We start from the raw sequence: 19,013 nt of genomic DNA, 5'->3' as shown, positions 1-19,013 counted from the left end.
CTCCTTGTGTGCTATTGCTAGTTATGGTAGGCCAACATGATGGTGAATCTAAACCACTTCAGAGTGTTTGTAGGCAACTTAGGAAAACAATGATAAATAACTTCATAATATTGTAAGCAACTATTTTTGCAAAGTTAGGCAACTGAGTAGCAATTGTAGGCAACTAATTACCAATAGCAGCAACTAGGCATCAATAGTAGAAAATTTATTGTATTTATACGCAATTGAACATCAACCATAGACAACTGACAATCAACAATAGGCAACTGAGCAGCCATGACACCAAATTGGGACAATCATAGCAAAATTCATAGATACACATAGTGTAGCGAAGTTGTTTTGTATATAGCACTAAAGAAGCCTTGTGTTTTGTGTGATTTTCTAGTTTTTACACAAACCAACCTAATAGTCGGTCCTACTAGGCCAAAAGGAAGAAGTTGCTTTTCTATAACACTATAGTTGCCTCCATTGCACCCAAAGTTGCTCTCAAAAAAAGTTTGACGAAACCTACTCATATGTGATCTAGTTTTGAAGAACTCGCCGTGAGAAACCTGACAGTGAAAAGGAAACTTAATTTTGATGCTTGAATCAAAAGTTATGGCTTTTACGAATTTTTAAACCCCAAATAAATGCAATGGGGACAAGATCTAGGCTGATTCTAGCGGTATTCATGTGCGCTACGGAATGTGGCTAAGCAATTTCCTTTTCTAGTCTAGCAGCTGGACACCCAACTTTTCCAACTTTATGCATCAGACCACACTTTTTCTCTCTAAGCACCCGCCTCCTCAAGAGTATCCTGCTTCCCCATCCGAACCTATTTTTCTGTTATCCGGTCCTACATGGCATGTGAGGCATCATCCTGAGGCTATGCATTGGCCATGCCCTCAGTTAATGACAAAGAACATGCAAGAAAAACACAAGATACACTGCCAAAAAGAAAAACACAAGATACTTCCACCAAAAAGGGCATATGCATGGCAAATGTGCTCCCTCCGGCGCCGATGGGTTTGTGCTTCTGAGAGCATCTCCACTAAGCTCCCCAAGAGGCCCTTTTTTCTAACTTTGAGAGCGCCGACAGTGAAAAAAGCCTCCACTCACGCCCCCAGGATCGCTTTTTTCGCCGGTTTCGTGCAATTTTAGCGCCGGCAGTATCACCCGAAACCCAACTCCCAGGGAGGCATCTGAGAGCGTCGGCGGTTTGTTTATGCATGCAAAGGCCCGCCTGCAGCCACATCTCCCTCCTTCCCAGTCGCTTTCAGCCCGGCCCCCACCTTCTCTCTCCCCAGCACCACCTACTACACACACAGCCGGAGCGGGGCTCGCGCGGCCGTGGCGACGCACGCATGGCCGGGCGCGGGGGCTCGAGCTCGCGCGGCCGGAGCGGATCATGGCCGGGGAGGGGCTCGCGGAGCGGAGCGCGCATGCCCAGGGCGGGGAGGGGCTCGTCTTCTTTGCCTTGCAGTGGCCGTCTCCGCGCATGGCCAGGACCAGGGCCGGCTCCAGTCCAGGGGGGCGCCGAAGCCGCCGTTGGGAAGCGTGGCCGGGTCTGCTCGCCGCCCCGTCCGACTCCACCCGCGCGCGCCTCCAGTCCTCGCAGCAGCCGGGCGAGAGCCCAGCGACGCGGCGGGGCCATCCACGCGGAGACGGTGGCGGGGCACGGAGACGGTGGCGGGGCCATCCACGCGGCCCCGCATTGCGCCGGCGAGCAGCACCAGCGTCCCCTCTCGAAGGAGCTTGTTGACCACGGCCTCTGCCTCTGCCTCCGGCAATTCAAGCGCGGGGCGTGCAAGGGGGCGCGCGGCCACGACGCGGCGTAGGCCGAGTCCCGCGCCGCGGCCACGTCCTCCTCTGGCGGGGCCGAGCCAACGCTCATCCGCAGGCTGGCTCTCGTGGTGATCTGCAACGTGGGGCGCCTACTCGGAGGGCCGGGCCTCGCTGATGGACGCGGGTGTCGTCGCGGCCGTGTCCGGCATCCTCCCCTCCGCCTACGACGATGCTACCCACGTCAGCAGCCTCCGGTTCCACGGCCTGGGCGAGCATGCGAGCCTGCGGGCGCAACTAGGACGACGCGGGCTGGGACGGGGTGGCCTCCTCCTGCTCGAGACGACGCAGCGTGGGCGCAGGACGGGGTGGCATTGGAACACCGGGCACGCGGGGCATGAGAACAGAGCGTCGATGGTCGAGCTCGGAGGCCGCGGCGGTGCGCGAGCTCCTCCTGGCATCGCTGGCCGCGGCGGGGCACTGGGTGTCGGTGCTCTTCCTCGCTGCGCGCCACGCGCTCGTGAACCTTCGAGCTGCCGCCACGCGTCCTGCTCGTCGAGGTGCAGAGATGCTTGGGATGGAGACGGCTGGAAAAATTTATCACCCAGGCTCAAAATTTGCGCCAGCACAGCTCCAGCCGAACGAAAAAACGTTCATGGAAGACACAACGGCTGGAGATGCTCTGAACGCCTGCCTGCGCCGTGGAATAGCCAGGCTGGCGAGGTGGCCCCCCACGGCCGTAACCGACTTTTCACCTCACGCGCGGCCGAACGGAACGATGGGGAAACTACGAGCGGTTAAAAAAATCTAAAATATTGGTGGGGCCGACGCTGTCAGTGACACGGTAATGCGGTCAATTCCTCGCGCGTCCCCCTCCCAACTCGCCCAAGCCCTTGGAGCATCGCTCTCTCTCTCTCCCTCGTCGCCGGGTTCCGTTCCGCCGTCTTGCAGCTTCCCTCCCTTTCCTCTATATATAAAACCACCAACAGCTTTCGCCTGCCACCCAATCTTCCCGAATCTTCCCTTCCGCCTCCCCTCCTCCCTCTCTCCCCCTCCATTTCGCCGCGCGCTTGCTGAAGCCAGATGGCGGGCGCGGGTCCCGGCGAGAAGCCGCCGCGGCCTCCTGCTGGGCTGCCGGCGGCGGCGACCGCGGCGCCCGGCGGCGGCGACACCTCCCTTCTCGGCGCAGGTGCGTGGCGTGGGTACCAGTACCAGGAAAAGATGCGCGGTCGTCGAGTTCGAGTTCGAGTTCGTGTTTAGCGTGAGATAGTTCGCTCCCTCTTGCAGGCGGGCTGAGTGATTCGGGGACGGGGGTTCGTGGGGTTGTGGTGAGGAGGGCGCCGCACGATCGCGTCATCGGCGAGGAGGAAGAATCGGGGCGTCCGACGCCGACCGCCTCGGTCACGGGACAGCGCGTGGGCGACGCCGACGATACCATCGTGAGTTTCTTCCATAACCCAGTGACCCGTGCATTTACTCCTGTTCTCCCGTCTCCGCTGGGTTGGCTTCTTAGCTGTCCGCCATGACATCTTGTTGTTGGTTCGACCAGCCTTCTGCGGCGGCGCTGCGCGCCGACACGGCCCGTTTTCTGGCGAACCTCACTGTCGTCGACCATGCTTCCTCTTCCGCGACGGTCCCCGCGCGCCAGCCCAGCACGGAGGTGGCGCCGACAGCATCAGAACTGCTCGACCCCAAGTCCAAGGAGTGCCTGCTCGACATGCGTCCCGACTCGGAGGACCCGCTCTTCACACAGACACAGGTGAGGCCGCGCGGCGACGTCGGCGTGATCGGCTACAGAAGGCCAGGAAGGGGAGCCGCAGATGCTCCAGGCGCGGATTCTGCCGCGACGATGGCCATGGTGCCCAGAGCTCTGGGCGCGCAGCTGGAGCGGGCGCCGCAGCCGCACGGCGCACTCCTCCCCTCGCTGTACCAGCCATCGGGACCAAAGGGGTTCGTGCAACCTGACCGTGACCGCAGGCTCGCCCTCGCCTCCCATGGGCGCCACAGCAGGGCACCCTCGCCGGCAAACTTGGTCATGATATCGGTAACCAGCTACTAGTACTAGTCTCTCTTACCCGTGCCCCCATCCCATCCTCTGACTATATTTTGCCTTCCTTACATCCTGATCTTCCGTTGTTTTCACATGATTACAGCAAGCTGACGTTGATCGCGGCTGGGCGGCACTGCAACAGGCGACCATCGAACGCGACATGCTCATCCGCCAGAACCACGACCTTGCTACGGCTCTCCAGGAAGCGGCCGGGCGCACCCAAGGTCTACAGCAAGAATGTCAGTTCCTCCGCCAAGAGCTGCAACGGCACCAGACGCAGCGCGGCAGCGGCGTGGCCGGCCAGCATGAGTGCTGGGACTGCTTCTCCAGGCCAGCGGAGGTGGTGGCCGTTCCTTGCCTTCACAAGTGCCTCTGCAATAGATGCTACGTCAAGCGCCACACGTGCCCCTACTGCGGCCTTTGTTGGCTTCATTCTCTTGAGGCCTTGTTCGGTTCCTTCAGATTTGAAGGGGTTTGGAGGGGATTGAGAGGGATTAAATCCCCCACAAGTCAAAATCCACCTCAATCCCCTCAAATCCTCTCCAATCCCCTTGTGGGAGGGAGAGGGATTAACCGAACAAGCAATGAGTGAGTTTGACCTTCGGTACTCGCCAGTTGCTACCATGTTAGTTTGCTGCCCTTGTGATGTCGCGTTCTACAGTGATGTCGGGATGCTGCTGGGTTAGGCTAGCTAGATCAATGAACATGTTTCTGTCTGTGAATCTGTGACTGTGATGCGGTGATGCTACTGGGTTCTTTCTGCTATTGTTCTAGTTGTATTCTGGATGATACTAAATGCTCTAGTTCTGTTATGCTAAATGACATCTCTTCTACTGGTTTGTGCTGTTAGTGTTAACCACTGAGTTTCTAAGTCCTCTAAACAAAGATTTTTTTGATGCAATGCTGTGTCATGTTCTGGGACTCTCATGCTCCTGCTAGCAGTTGCATTACTGCTGCAATTATCTACTACTCCTATTAGCCATGCTTCTAAAGCCTTGGGTTTACATCTATCTCCACTGGCGCAGAGGTCAACACAGACGGCAACATTTGACGAAATGCAAGCAGCATTTCATTTTCATTGTAACAGACAGCAGGGTTTAGATTGCTTTGCGGAAAAAAAAGAGCAAAACTAAACAACAGCCTATACAAATTATCTAGCAACAGACACATCACTGCTAATCTAGCCAGGGTTTTCAGTGTTTGCCGTCTCAGCGCTCTTGGCAATGATCCTTTCCCTAGGCCAAATGCATGCTTCGTCAGTGATCTTATTTAAGGCCTGCAGATCAGGGGCACATTTCTGCCAGAAGATGCAGCTATCGCGCTCCTTCCAGAGAGGCATTTTGCCAGCCAGGCCAACATGTGGCAGCCCCGGTCTTTGCTCCTCGCTCAAAGCTCTCGATCGCACCCCTACCCTACTCACGCTTCATGTATTCGGCGAGGTCGGCCTACGCGGCGGCACGGGCGCACGGCCAGAGTTCCAGGGCAACCGTGCAGCACTGCTGCTTTCATCCAAACACACACACAGTTTCGACAGTCATATGTGGAGTGCAGTCATGTACTCATGTTGGTCATCGCTTGCCTTTCTTTTTCTTCTGGATTTTTTTTGTTAGGGGAACTGAAGGGTTTTATTCAAGGAAAATGTTTCTTTTAAACCGATTGATCAGCGGAAGAGGATCTGGGGCACCCAAGTGCGAGAATACCATTATTGGCTCTGACGGCTCTAGTAGCTTCTGGTGAACAGTAAGCATAGAGTTCGCGAATCCGGAATTCCTCCCTGATTTCGCGTGTGTGTCCCCAATCTCAAATCAATCCAGTAGAGCTTGCAATTCCAGTCCAAGGAGAGAGAACGGATCTACATTTGGTCGGCCCTCCTTGTGAAATCTCTTGGTCAAGAACTCCGTTAGTGCGTAGAAACTGAACCAAAAATCTCTTGTCTTGCTTAGTTTCCGCAAATCTTAGCCCAAATCCACCGTTGACTCACCCCTCCACCTATTAGCCTCTCGTGCTTGCTGGGGTGCGCGATCCTTATACACCCAAAATCCCTAGGCGTATTGGCCTTTAGGTGGCGGTGAGGCGGGGGGCGCGCGGAGGCGGGGATTTCTTCCACTGTTTTGATCCAGCGCAGCATAGAGATGGGAGGAGACAAGGCAAGGGAAGTTGATGCAGTAGAGGGGAAGCTCAGGAATCTGAAGCTTTCGGAGGCGGAAAAGAAAGGTATAAGAATCAGCAATCAGTTTACTTGTTCATCCATTGCAGGGAAGCTAAAAGCAGTAGGAAAGCTACTGTCTGATAGACCTGCAAGAGCTGAACATGTAGCAAGAACTCTAAGGGAAGTCTGGTGTCCCTTCACGGGAGTGGACTGCAAAGAATTAGGAAGAAATCGGTTTTTATTTTCATTCCATGATGAAGCAGGGAAAAGAAAGGCTTTGAACAATGGACCTTGGAGTTTTAATAAGGAGCTGCTGGTTCTGGAAGATTTTGCACCAAGCAAGACAATTGACAAGTATCAGTTTAAGAAGATTCCGATCTGGGTTAGAGCATATGATGTTCCTCTAGGGGTTATGAGTAGAGAAACAGGGGAGTTAATCGGAGAACAGGTTGGAAAGGTACTGGATGTGGACCTTGATGAAAATGATTCAGCTATGGGGGAGTATATGAGGATCAAAGTACTCATAGATATCACAATTCCGTTGATGAGAGTCTTCACACTAATCATTGATGGAGAGGAAGAACATGAGCAATAAAGGGAGATGGAAGAGGAAGAGAATGATGCAGAGAAGAATAAGAAAGAGACGACAAAAATTATCACTTTTAAGTACGAGCATCTCCCTGACTTTTGTTACAACTGTGGAATTATTGGTCATAGTGAGAAAGCCTGCCCCACAAAGGGTATGAAAGGAGAAGAAAGACAATTTGGGGCATGGATGCGTGCTGCAATATATAAGGGCGCCTCTAGTGAAGATGGGAGAAGCAAAAGCTCTAGTGACCGTAGTGGATTCTGGAGAAGCAATAGTGCTGGTAGTAAAGGTAGCGACGCTCCATCATGGCGCAAAAATCTGCCTAACACAGAAGGTCACAAAAAAATTAATGGAGGAGAAGGAGATGTTACCAGCCCGCTCAAAATCGCACTAGGTGACCAAACAGAACCTACAAGGGGCAAGAAGCTAGTGTTTGAGGAGGAGGAGAGGAAATCTGAACCTTTTTCAGAAAGGGAACATAAAGCAGGAGCGGTGTCTGAAGTGACTAATGAAACAGCAACCCAACCATGTCAACATGGCGGTAGTGAAAGGACTCATGATGGAAAAGGCAAAAAGGTCGAGATTGAAGAAAGAGAAGAGAGGTTGGTTCAAAAATCTGAAACAAAGGGGAAACAAACTACTTTCAGAAGGGTGAATAAACCAAAAGGGAAGCAACAGAGTGTACCCCTTGTTTTGGGACCCAAGAAAAGGTTTGCTGAATACATGGAGTTCGATGATGAGGGGGAATTTTTGAAGAAGGCAAGAATGGAGATTGACGGAGAAGAGGAGGGACAAGCTAGAGCAAAACAATCTGCAGAAAAACAAATATTAGAATTTGGAAGCGCTGGGCTGCAGGGACAGCCCGGCGAGTCGAAATGAGAATAACAGTATGGAACTGCCGGGGACTGGGGAACGGCCCGGCAGTCAGAGGGCTTCTGGATCTCCAGAAGCAGGAAGACCCCGATATCCTTTTCTTGTCCGAGACAAAGATGGACAAAAGAAGGATGCAATGGCTCCAACATTTATTGGGAATGTCAAAAATGATAGTGAAGGATTGCGAAGGTAAAAGTGGGGGTCTTGCCCTCATGTGGAAAAAGCATGTCAACGCAGAACTCCACAACTACTCAAGATATCACATAGATATGAAGATTGTTGAACAAGATGGGTACAAATGGCGGTTTACGGGCATATATGGTGAACCTTCCTCGGATAAAAAGATAAGACTTGGAAATTACTAAGGATTCTAAACCAACAACTCAATCTTCCATGGCTGTGTGCCGGAGATTTTAATGAAGTGTTGTATGGCCATGAGAAAAAAGGAGGTACACCCCGTAGCCAAAGATCAATGGAAAGTTTCAGAATGGCACTTGCAGAATGTGGACTACATGACCTCGACTATTTTGGTGACAAGTATACATGGAGAAATAATAGCCATGATGCTAAACTTTATGTCAAGGAAAGATTGGATCGGGCTACTGGATCCAGAGAGTGGTGTGTACGCTTCCCATCTTATCGGGTGATAAATGGCGACCCGAGGCACTCGGACCACAGGCCGATCACTGTTTCAATTGATGGAACTAGGACACAATACAAAAGGATTGGAAAAGGAAACACATTCAGATTCGAGGCTAAATGGTTGGATGAAGAAGAATGTGAAGATATAGTCACAAATGCCTGGAATGTTTCAAATATCAGAAGTGGTGGTAATGTGTCTCAAGGCATCAAAACTGTAACCATGGACTTAAAAGCTTGGGATTGTAACGTACTAGGAGACCTTCAAAAGAGAACAAAGAAGTTAAAAGATGATTTGGATGCAATTTGGAGATAAAAATACAACTTTTTTCCATGCCTATGCTTCGGAGAGGAAAAAGCGTAACACCATTCAGAAGCTGAGGAAAGAAGATGGGTCCTGGGTAGAGAAGGTAGAACAACTAAAGGAATATATTTCAAATTATTTCTTTAGTTTGTTTACTTCGACGGCAGGGCAGGACAATGATATAATTCTGCAATCAGTTCAACCTAGAGTAACTGACCAAATGAACGAGCTCCTTTGTGCAGAATATACTGAAGAAGAAGTGAAAGCTGCCTTGAATAATATTGATGATCTAAAGGCTGCCGGACCTGATGGCATGCCTGTAATCTTTTTTAAGAGATTCTGGAGCACTGTAGGAGAGCAAGTAACCAAGGAGGTGCTCAAGGTGTTGAGAGGTGGTGAGATGCCTGAAGAGTGGAACAACACCATGATAGTTCTGATTCCAAAAACAACTAGACCAGAGAGATTGAAGGATTTGCGACCCATCAGCCTCTGCAATGTGGTCTACAAACTAATATCAAAGGTAATCACCAGAAGATTAAAAACATTTTACCTAAAATAATTTCCCCCAATCAAAGCGCATTTGTGCCTAGACGCATGATATCTGACAATATTCTTTTAGCATATGAAATGACTCACTTTTTGCAGAGGAAGAGGGGTGGAAGAGTAAGTTATGCTGCTATCAAACTTGACATGAGCAAGGCTTATGATCGAGTTGAATGGAAGTTCTTGCAAGGAATCATGTTGAAACTCGGTTTCAATAGAAGTTGGGTGCAGCTCGTGATGAATTGTGTGACAACGGTGAAATACCACATCAAAGTTAATGGGGACGTCACAGAGATAATTATTCCTGAGAGGGGGCTTCGTCAAGGTGACCCTCTCTCTCCATATCTCTTTCTTTTATGCGCTGAGGGCTTCTCGGCCATGTTACAAAATGCTGAGATGAATGGGAGGTTGAAAGGAATCAAATTATGTAATACAGCCCCAAGCATAAGTCATCTTCTTTTTGCAGATGATTCACTTCTTCTCCTAGAAGTAAATGCCGACAGCAGTCGCGAGCTTAATCAAATTCTGAACTCTTATGAAGCTTGCTCGGGCCAGGCTATAAATAAGGAAAAGTCAGCCATCTTGTTCAGCAAGAATACAAAGCTGGAGGACAAAGAGGAGCTCATGAATCAGCTAAGTATTGCTATAGAAGGCTTCTCCGGAAAATATTTGGGTTTACCATGCTATATTGGTAGATCAAAAACCAAAGCTTTTGAATATATCAAGGAAAAAGTATGGAAAAGGTTACAAGGTGGGAAAGAAAAATTGCTCTCAAAAGCCGGTAAGGAAGTCCTCATCAAAGCTGTAGCGCAAGCAATCCCTGTTTATGCGATGGCATGTTTTGACCTCACCAAATCTCTGTGTGAAGATGTCAGCTCAATGATTGCGAGGTTTTGGTGGAGTCAATTGGATAAAGAAAATAAAATCCACTGGGTTGGATGGGACAAGCTCACAAAACCCAAAAAGGATGGAGGGCTGGGATTTAGAGACCTATATTCTTTCAACTTAGCTATGTTGGCAAGGCAGGCTTGGAGAATGCTACAAAACCCATCTTCCCTATGCGCTCAAGTGATGGCTGCTAAATACTATCCAAATCAGAATCTGTTACAAGCGAGGCCAAGAGATGGCATTTCATATAGTTGGAGAAGCATTTTGAAAGGAGTGCAGGTGTTGCAAAGTGGAATCATATGGAGAGTAGGAGATGGACGCAATATCAATATATGGGCAGATCCTTGGCTACCAAGGGGTGTTTCTAGGAGAGTAACATCTCAGCAAGGCAGCCATGTTATCACAAAGGTTTCAGATTTGATTGACCCTACCTCTGGCACATGGGATTTACAACTGATTGATCAAACTTTTAACAAAGAAGATGTAGAGGTAATTGTCCAAATTCCGATCCGAGAGGGTGCTAAGGACACTCCTGCCTGGCATTTTGATAAAAAGGGTATATTTTCAGTAAAATCTGCATATCAAGTAGTGTTGGAAAACCAAGCCAGGAACTCTGCACATGGTGGAGCTTCGTCATCAAGTAAGAATGGTCAGCATAGGATAACATTTTGGAAGAAACTATGGACGTTTCCCTTGCCCAACAAGATCCTGCACTTCCTATGGCGACTGGCCCATTATAGCTTACCTCTAAGAATGAAACTACAGAATAGAGGAATGGAAGTGGATACAAGATGTCCAGTATGCCATCGAATGGATGAAGATGGAGGTCATTGTTTCCTAAAGTGCAAATTTGTCAAGGCCGTTTGGAGAACTGCATTGTTGGAAGAAAGTCGGATGCAACTTCTCAATTGCCCAAATGCCATCTCGATGGTGGAGGATATCTTGCACATGGAAGAGGAAAAATGTTTGAAAGTATGCATCCTTTTGTGGTTATGGTGGTCTGAAAGAAACAGAGCTAATCAAGGAGAAAGGATTAGGACTGAAGAGGAAATTATATATTCAGTTCAGCTGCACTTGTTGGAATACAAAAAGTACATCAAGCGACGGGAGCAAAATGTGCAGGCTGTAAATCAGGTTTGGTGTCCTCCGCCTGATGATTTCCTTAAAATTAATACTGATGGAGCCTTTAGGCTATCAACTAAATCAGGAGGATGGGGTTTTACTATAAAAAATAATCATGGAATTGCACTAGTTGCAGGAGGAGCAGGGAGTTTGGAAAATGTTGCTGAACCACTACAAGCTGAAGCTCTGGCCATGCTCTATGCTGTGAATGAAGCGTCAAGAATGGGGTGCCAAAAAGTCATCTTAGAGACGGATGCAGTTGTTCTAAAGCAGGCAATCACAAGCGACCTGTACGACTACTCAAGCCTAGGCGTGCTATTTAAAGAGATAAGAGCAGTGTTGCAATCAGCTTTTCAATCTTGTAAAGTAGAAACCTACCCACGGGCATGTAATATTTCTGTACACTGTTTAGCTGCTCATGGTGTATGTATGGAGCGGAAGAGCTATCAGATTTGGCTTGATCCATTTCCGAGCCATGTAAAAAAACTTGTCGCTGGCGAGTCCAGCTTGCCTGGGTAATGGAATACATTTGTGTTTTCAAAAAAAAAGTGCGAGAATACCGAGTCCCCTGCGTGTGCTTTTATTTTTGTCCACCGATTTTCAAACATTTATATCTTTTAAACAAACAGTTCAAATTAAGTTGTGTTTCTGTTTCTCATGACGAGAGCTTTCAAATAATATACATTTTGATGAATTTTAAAAATAAATGTTAAGTTTTAACTCCTGAAACTTACTACGAGCGACCCAGAAAATCATGATTTTAGTACCTAAGAACAACAACAAGAATGTCTCTCAAAATTTATCTCTGAAACTTGGTAAGAGCGAGCGAGAAAATCGCAAGTTTCAGTTAAAAAGTCATAAGTTTCAACGACTGAAACTTAAAAAATATTGTGCCCACGTGCGGAATTCAACTACTTCGCGAATTGCGAGGCATTCGAGCGCCCGAGCAGGATTTGACATGTGTGTGTCCCTGTGAATTTCCCATATAACACTCTTAAGATAACAATGTTGTACATGCCCTAACCAACTCTCTAGTGCCAATTCTAACGTGAATAGGGGGTGAAAACAAAATTTTGAGGCCTCGTTGAAAAGTTTGATGCATCCCGTTTTCTCTAAACGATTGAGCCTTGCTAGAACAATTTAAAAATACCGGCAAAGTCATTCAATCTTCAATTTTTCGTCACCCGGATGGATCAAGGCCAAGACGAGAAACAATGTTCATCATGTAACAAAACCAAGTATGAGCGAGTTATGTCTCACTTTATGCAAGATTGAAGACCACGTCACCTAGTGCTCATCCTGTAATGAAAATCAAGTATGGGTTTGCTTTATACTCCCTTCATTCTACAATGTAGTGCTTTCTTCATCCATGTGCTTCAACTTTGACTGTAAATTTAACTATCAAGACCGATTGTGGCGGGAGCAAAAATTATATCAGTGAATTCGTATTCGAAAGAAGTTTTCAATTATATAATTTTTTTTCTCCCGCCGCAGTTGGTCTTGTTGGTTAAATTTATGATCAAAATTAGACCTAAGGAAGCGCGGGCGCACTATATTTTGAAATGGAGGGAGTATGAGATACTCCCTCCGGCCCTTTTTACTCTGCATATTAGATTTGGATCAAGTAAAACTTTGCAAAGTTTGACCAAATATATATTAAAAAATATCAATATCTACCATACCAAATATATATCCCATGAAACTGCATTTGGTAGTGAATCTAACAAAATTGATTTGACATCGTAAATGTTAATATATTTTTTTATAGATTCGGTCAAAGTAGAGATGCTTTGACTTTAGACAAAACTTATATGTAAACTAAAAAGGACCGGAGAGAGTAGAAGACAACATTGCCCGCTGGGACCCGGTAATGGGTGGCCTAGTAGCTATGTGGCCTCGTCATCTTGACGTCACGCTAGTTTTTTTCACTCTAGTTTATATTTTGGAATATTCTATATATATTATGAAAAATAATTAGTTAATAATTTTAAAGAAATTCATCGCACGTTAAAAATGTAAATGCAGTGTAAAGAAATTTTCGCTCAACAGTTAGAAAATGTTTGCATCATTCGAAAAATGTATGTGACATTTCAACAAAAATCATGTGTTTCAAAAACAAAATTATGTGACATTCCAATTTTTTATACAATGTAAAAATTGGTCATGTAATTCAGTAAAAGTTTTGTATGAATAAAAATGCACGTTACACGCATTTCACACAAAATCTTTGGGACATGTATAAAAATGTTTATCCAATGTAAAAAATGTTTGCGTAGTTTAATTCTTTTTCGTATTATACAAAAAAAAGTTGGACCTGTATTAGAAAAATGTTTAGCTCATATTAAAAAATGTTTAAAATAAGTATTTGAGAACATATTAATCATGTGATTAAAAATCTTATTTTTTGCATGATAATACATGTCTCATTAATAAAATAAAGATTCAGTTACAAGCCACATAAATATCGACATTACAGGACTGAAAAGATAAGATAATCCTATTAAAAAAATCAGCGCTTGTCCCCCTCCACTAAGAAAAATGATAACTCTTCACCTGAACTTGACGCAGCTCCATCGCTGATCAACAGCTCTACGGACTTCCAGAGTAATTTGCCCAAAGCAAAACCATTGCTGTTAAAAGAATCAGACCGGGGCAACTGTCCCCGGACACACCATCGAACTCTATAACTTACACCCCCGCATGACTATGACGTTGGAGGAGGAAACTAGAACTGTCAGCCTCCAACCACAAACCCAGCACAAGATGCGCCATCTTCCAGTTGTCACTTGCGTAGACAATCGTCTTTGCGTACTCCTAAACGACAAAACCTCCTTGCTCCACCATGACATCAGAGACAACGCCGTAGCAATAGGGACATAGCAGAAGCTGAGACACACCTATGGAGTCGCCCAGTGACGGAGCCAGGAAATTTTAGGAGCCGGGGCGGGCTGTAAGCTAACTATAAAAACAAAGTATTGCAACCGAATATTTTGGATACATATTATGTAACTAGGAGCACCGAAGTAGATAGCCATAAATTTGCAATAGTTACAAGTCAAACAGTCGATATTCCATTATTCATACACATAATTCGTAGCTCATAGACAAAAATACTCATGAATAAAATACTATAGATATCCAAAGGTCCTAGGAAGCACCGAAAAAAGATCACGCAAGACTAGGAAATTAAGAATTAATAATTCATTGAGGAGTTGTAAAGACTTATTCACATTGAAAAGTATAAAACTTACCATCAAAGTGGTAATTGTTGAATATATGGTTTGTGTATGTATATTGTATAGTTCGACTCACCTTCTAGTCATTGTATAGTTGAGGTTGTGGCCCACCTTGTACTCTATATATACGTGCGCTATGCACCGATCAATACATCGAGTTGCATTGCCAAAATATTCGTTTCCAACATGGTATCATATCTACGATTCTAACCCTAACTCCTGCCGCCGCCGCCGCCGCGATCCCATCACCGCCGCCACCCGCCGCCGCCGCCACTTCATGCCGTCGCCGCCGCCGCGTCTCCTCGCCACCGCGCCGCCACCCCCCTGTGTGCCGCCGCCGCCTCGCGCTTCCGCTCGCCACCCGCGTCGCGCCGCCATCCCTCCGCCGCGCCACTTCACCACGCGCTTCCGCCCTCCCCTCTCGGCCATGGCCTCCCCCGGTTCCACCGGTACCACCCGCAGCCGCCGCACCAACCCCTTCGAGGGCCCCGATCCCGTCGTCATCCGTGATCTCAATATCCTCGCTCGAGTTCCCGTCGTCCTCGATCAACTCACCTCCACGTACTATGCCTGGAAGACGTACTTCTCCCTTGTGTTTCGTGAGTACAATCTTCGGGATCACATCGATGGCTCCGTGGACTCCCGCTTCATGAAGGACGATGAGGAGTGGACGTCCATCAACGCCATTCTTATCCGCTGGTTCTACACCACCATCTCAAAGGACCTCTTCCACATGGTGGTCTCCGCCGATGATGACGCTCACGCCGTTTGGACTAAACTCAACGGCCTCTTCACCGACAACGCTCTCCAACGCAAGGTTTTTTCCACGGCGAGTTTTTTGGGTGCCAGCAGCTTGACTCGTCAGTAGACGACTATTGCATGCGCCTCAAGAAGCTTGTCGATGAGCTCCGTGACCTCGGCGAGAAGGTCTCCGACGAGCTCCTCCTCAGCACTCTCATCGCCGGCCTGAACGAAGACTTCGGGAACGCCGCCTCCAACATCCCTCTCATCACCAACCCGACCTTCCCCAAGATCATCGCGTACCTGAAGCTGGAGGAGAAGAGGATGCGGATATCGCGCGCCCGGGCCACCCATACGGCTCTCACCGCTGGAACCCGCGGCGGTGCGCCGCCCACCGCTCCGGCTCCCCCGCCGCGTCCCGCCCAAGGGCCCCTCCACGTGCAGCCGCCGCCCGGGTTCCCATATCCCGCGCCGCCGCAGGCCCCTCCGCCGCCCCCCACTGAGCAGCAGCAGCGCCAGGGCAGGCGTCGCGACCGAGGTGGCCGCAAGTAGCAACAGCAGCAGCCAGCTACCCATGGCGGGGCGCCGCGCCAGCCGCAGCACCCGCTCCCGCCGGCGCCCTGGCAGGCCGGCCAGAACCCCTGGACGGGGGTTGTTCACGCATACTCCATGCCCATACCGCACGCCCCCGTCCCCGGTGTTTTTGGCGCCCGCTCGGCTCCTCATCAGACTCTGTATGCGGCCCCTCAGGCGTATCCGCCGGCGCCGCTCTATGGCCCCTCGGCGGTCTATGGGCTGCCTCCGGCCGGTGGGCTCGTGGCGCCGCTGCCACAGCCTCTGCTGTCGGCCCCGGCCCTCCCGCCGGCACCATGGGACCCCGCGCTGCTAGCGGCCCTCCACACCGCCCCCACGCCACAGCAGTACACCGGCGGTGGCGACTGGTACATGGACACCGGAGCCACGGCTCACATGACCGCCAACCCCGGTAACCTTCTTACCGCTCACCCTGTTCACACTGCTGCTCGCATTACCGTGGGAGACGGTTCTTCCATGCCCATCACTCATGTCGGCCATGCTGCTTTTCCTTCTAACTCCGTTCCATTACATCTTTCTAACGTACTCGTTTCACCTGACATCATTAAAAATCTTGTTTCTGTTTGTTCTCTTACACGTGAAAATCCTGTCACCGTTGAATTTGACATGTTTGGCTTTTCTGTTAAGGATGCTTGTACCCGGATGGTGCTCCAGCGATGTGACAGCCCCGACGATCTCTACCCGGTCAACTCCTCCACATCCTCCATCGCTGCACCCATGGCGCTTTCCTCTGGAGTGGACCTTTGGCATGCTCGTCTTGGTCATCCCAACCCTGCCACCCTTCATCATATTCTTCGCAGTTTTTCATTCACGTGTCATAAGATCGACGATCACACTTGTCATGCTTGTCGTCTCGGCAAACATACTCGTTTACCCTTTAACACTTGCTCGCATGTTGCTTCATACCCATTTGAGTTAATTCATAGTGATGTTTGGACTTCTCCTGTTGCAAGTAACACGGGCTATCTCTATTATCTTGTTATCCTTGATGATTTTTCGCACTATGTGTGGACCTTCCCGTTGCGGCGAAAGTCGGATTCTGTTGCCACTCTCACCGCATTCTACTCCTATGTCTCCACGCAGTTTGGTCGCCCCATTCATGCGTTGCAAACAGACAATAGGAAGGAGTTCGATAATCTTGCAATCCGCAACCTTCTCGCCACACACGGCACGATTTTTCGTCTCACTTGCCCATACACTTCGCAACAAAATGGCCGCGCTGAGCGCGTACTTCGCACTCTTAATGACTGCGTTCGCACTCTCCTCTTTCACGCCAACGTGCCATCACGTTTCTGGCCTGACGCGCTCGCCGCCGCATCACTACTCCTCAACATCCGTCCCTGTCGCACTCGCGGGAATTTTGCTCCTCATCATCTTTTGTTCAGCACGTCACCTTCCTACACCGAGCTTCGCATTTTCGGTTGCTTGTCCTACCCTAGCATCGCTTCCACTGCTTCTCATAAGCTCGCACCACGGTCCGTGGCCTGTATTTTTCTTGGCTATCCCCCGACATCAAAGGCTACCGCTGCTATGATCCTATCTCACATCGGGTCATCACTTTCCGACACGTTTACTTTGATGAGATGGTTTTTCCGTTTCAGCAGATACCTTCGGATGTTGCGGCCTTGCCCGCTCCTGGTGACGGCCGCTCGGGCGTCTCTCTCGGGCCGCCCCCTGGCTTTGAGGGTGCCCCCCGTGCCCCGGGTCGAGTTCCTCCCCGGCCGGCTTCCTTAGGGGCTGCACCCCTCTCGGCGCCTACGACGCCCCTTGCGCCACCATCGGCGCGGGCCTCCTCGGCGCCCCCCGCGCCCTCACCGGCGGCCTCGTCCACGGCGGCCTCACCCGCGGTCTCACCCGCGGCCTCAGTGGCGGCGGGCTCTTCTTCGTCCTCGCCCGTCGCCCCGGACTCGCTGCCCCGCCCGATGACTCGCTCTCGGGCCGGTACCTTCCGCCCGAGTACGCGGTACACCAGCGATGAGTATCTTCTTGCCGCTTCCGTCTCCGAGCCGTCCCCTCTCCCATCGTCAGCTCGAGCCACCCTTCGGGACCCTCATTGGCTCGCTGCGATCCAGGAAGAGTTCGATGCGCTCCAACGGAACCGCACCTGGCAACTTGTCCCTCGGCCACCTCGTGCCAACATCATCACGGGCAAGTGGGTCTTTCGGCATAAGACTCGTCCCGACGGGACTCTCGAGCGCTACAAAGCTCGCTGGGTGGTTCAAGGCTTTCGGCAACGTGCGGGCGTGGACTTCACCGACACTTTTGCTCCGGTTGTTAAACCGGGCACGATCCGCACCGTGCTTCAGCTGGCCGTCTCCCGAGCTTGGCCCGTGCATCAGTTGGACGTCTCCAACGCCTTCTTGCACGGCCACCTCGCTGAGCAGGTGTTCTGTGAGCAGCCCACCGGCTTCGTCGACGCCACACATCCGGATCATGTGTGCTTGCTCTCCCGTTCTCTTTACGGGTTGAAGCAGGCGCCTCGGGCCTGGTACCAGCGCATCGCTGCCTTCCTGCAGACGCTCGGATTTACATCGACCCGCTCCGACGCGTCCCTCTTCGTGTACCATCACGGGGTTGACACGGCCTACTTGTTGCTCTACGTCGACGACATCATCCTGACGGCTTCCACTGTCGCGCTTCTCCAGCGGCTTACTGCTCATCTTCGTGATGAGTTTGCCCTGAAGGACTTGGGGCCCCTCCACTACTTCCTCGACATTGAGGTGGTTCGACGGCTAGATGGGTTCTTTCTGCACCAGCAGCGTTACGCCCATGAGCTTCTCGATCGTGCCGGGATGCTTAACTGCAAGCCTGCTCCCACGCCTGTTGACACCAAGGCCAAGGTTTCAGCTCTGGAGGGCTCTCTCGCATCCGACTCGGCCTTCTATCGCTCCATTGTGGGTGCCTTGCAGTACCTCACTCTGACGCGCCCTGACTTGTAGTATGCCGTTCAGCAGGTCTGTCTTCACATGCATGCTCCGCGTGACTCTCACTGGACCTTGGTGAAGCGTATCCTCCGTTACATACGCGTCACTACGTCCATGAGACTTACACTGACGGCCTCCGCCTCTACCGACCTCGTCACCTACTCTGATGCGGACTGGGCTGGCTGCCCGGACACACGGCGCTCCACTTCGGGGTACTGTGTCTACCTTGGGCCGTCTCTGATCTCTTGGTCTTCCAAGCGACAACCCACAGTCTCTCGCTCGAGTGCCGAGGCAGAGTATCAGGCAGTGGCTAACGCCGTTGCCGAATGATCTTGGCTTCGTCAGCTGCTCCAGGAGTTGCTTTGTGATGTTCACAAGGCCACACTCGTCTACTGCGACAACGTCTCCGTCGTGTACCTCTCCGCCAACCCGGTCCATCATCGACGAACGAAGCACATTGAGCTCGACATACACTTTGTTCGTGAGCAGGTGGCCCTTGGGTGCATCCGGGTCCTCCATGTCCTGACGGCGCAACAGTTTGCCGATGTTATGACAAAAGGACTGCCTACTTCTGTTTTCGAGGAGTTCAGGTCCAGTCTT

At 50.2% G+C, this 19,013-nt stretch overlaps 1 protein-coding gene across 1 annotated transcript; it reads left to right on the top strand.

The window, feature by feature from the left end:
- Positions 1-2,844: 2,844 nt before the first annotated feature.
- On the top strand, positions 2,845-4,567 carry LOC119352974. The gene is made up of 4 exons (XM_037619562.1): positions 2,845-2,950; positions 3,049-3,200; positions 3,311-3,805; positions 3,915-4,567. The coding sequence occupies exons 1-4, from the start codon at positions 2,845-2,847 to the stop codon at positions 4,401-4,403; spliced, it is 1,242 nt and encodes a 413-aa protein (XP_037475459.1). The 3' UTR covers positions 4,404-4,567.
- Positions 4,568-19,013: the final 14,446 nt, after the last annotated feature.

The sequence above is a fragment of the Triticum dicoccoides genome, chromosome 1A (genome assembly GCF_002162155.2).
Source record: "Triticum dicoccoides isolate Atlit2015 ecotype Zavitan chromosome 1A, WEW_v2.0, whole genome shotgun sequence".
Classification (NCBI taxonomy): Eukaryota; Viridiplantae; Streptophyta; class Magnoliopsida; order Poales; family Poaceae; genus Triticum; species Triticum dicoccoides.
Note: the sequence above shows the minus strand (reverse complement) of the source record. Positions and strands in the feature narration are given on the sequence as shown.

Bases quoted from the DNA above. Each gene is read 5' to 3' on its own strand.
- LOC119352974 (XM_037619562.1), top strand. From the start codon at position 2,845: ATGGCGGGCGCGGGTCCCGGCGAGAAGCCGCCGCGGCCTCCTGCTGGG. The intron at 2,951-3,048 runs GTGCGTGGCGTG...TCCCTCTTGCAG, and splicing joins CACCTCCCTTCTCGGCGCAG to GCGGGCTGAGTGATTCGGGG. The intron at 3,806-3,914 runs GTAACCAGCTAC...ACATGATTACAG, and splicing joins CAAACTTGGTCATGATATCG to CAAGCTGACGTTGATCGCGG.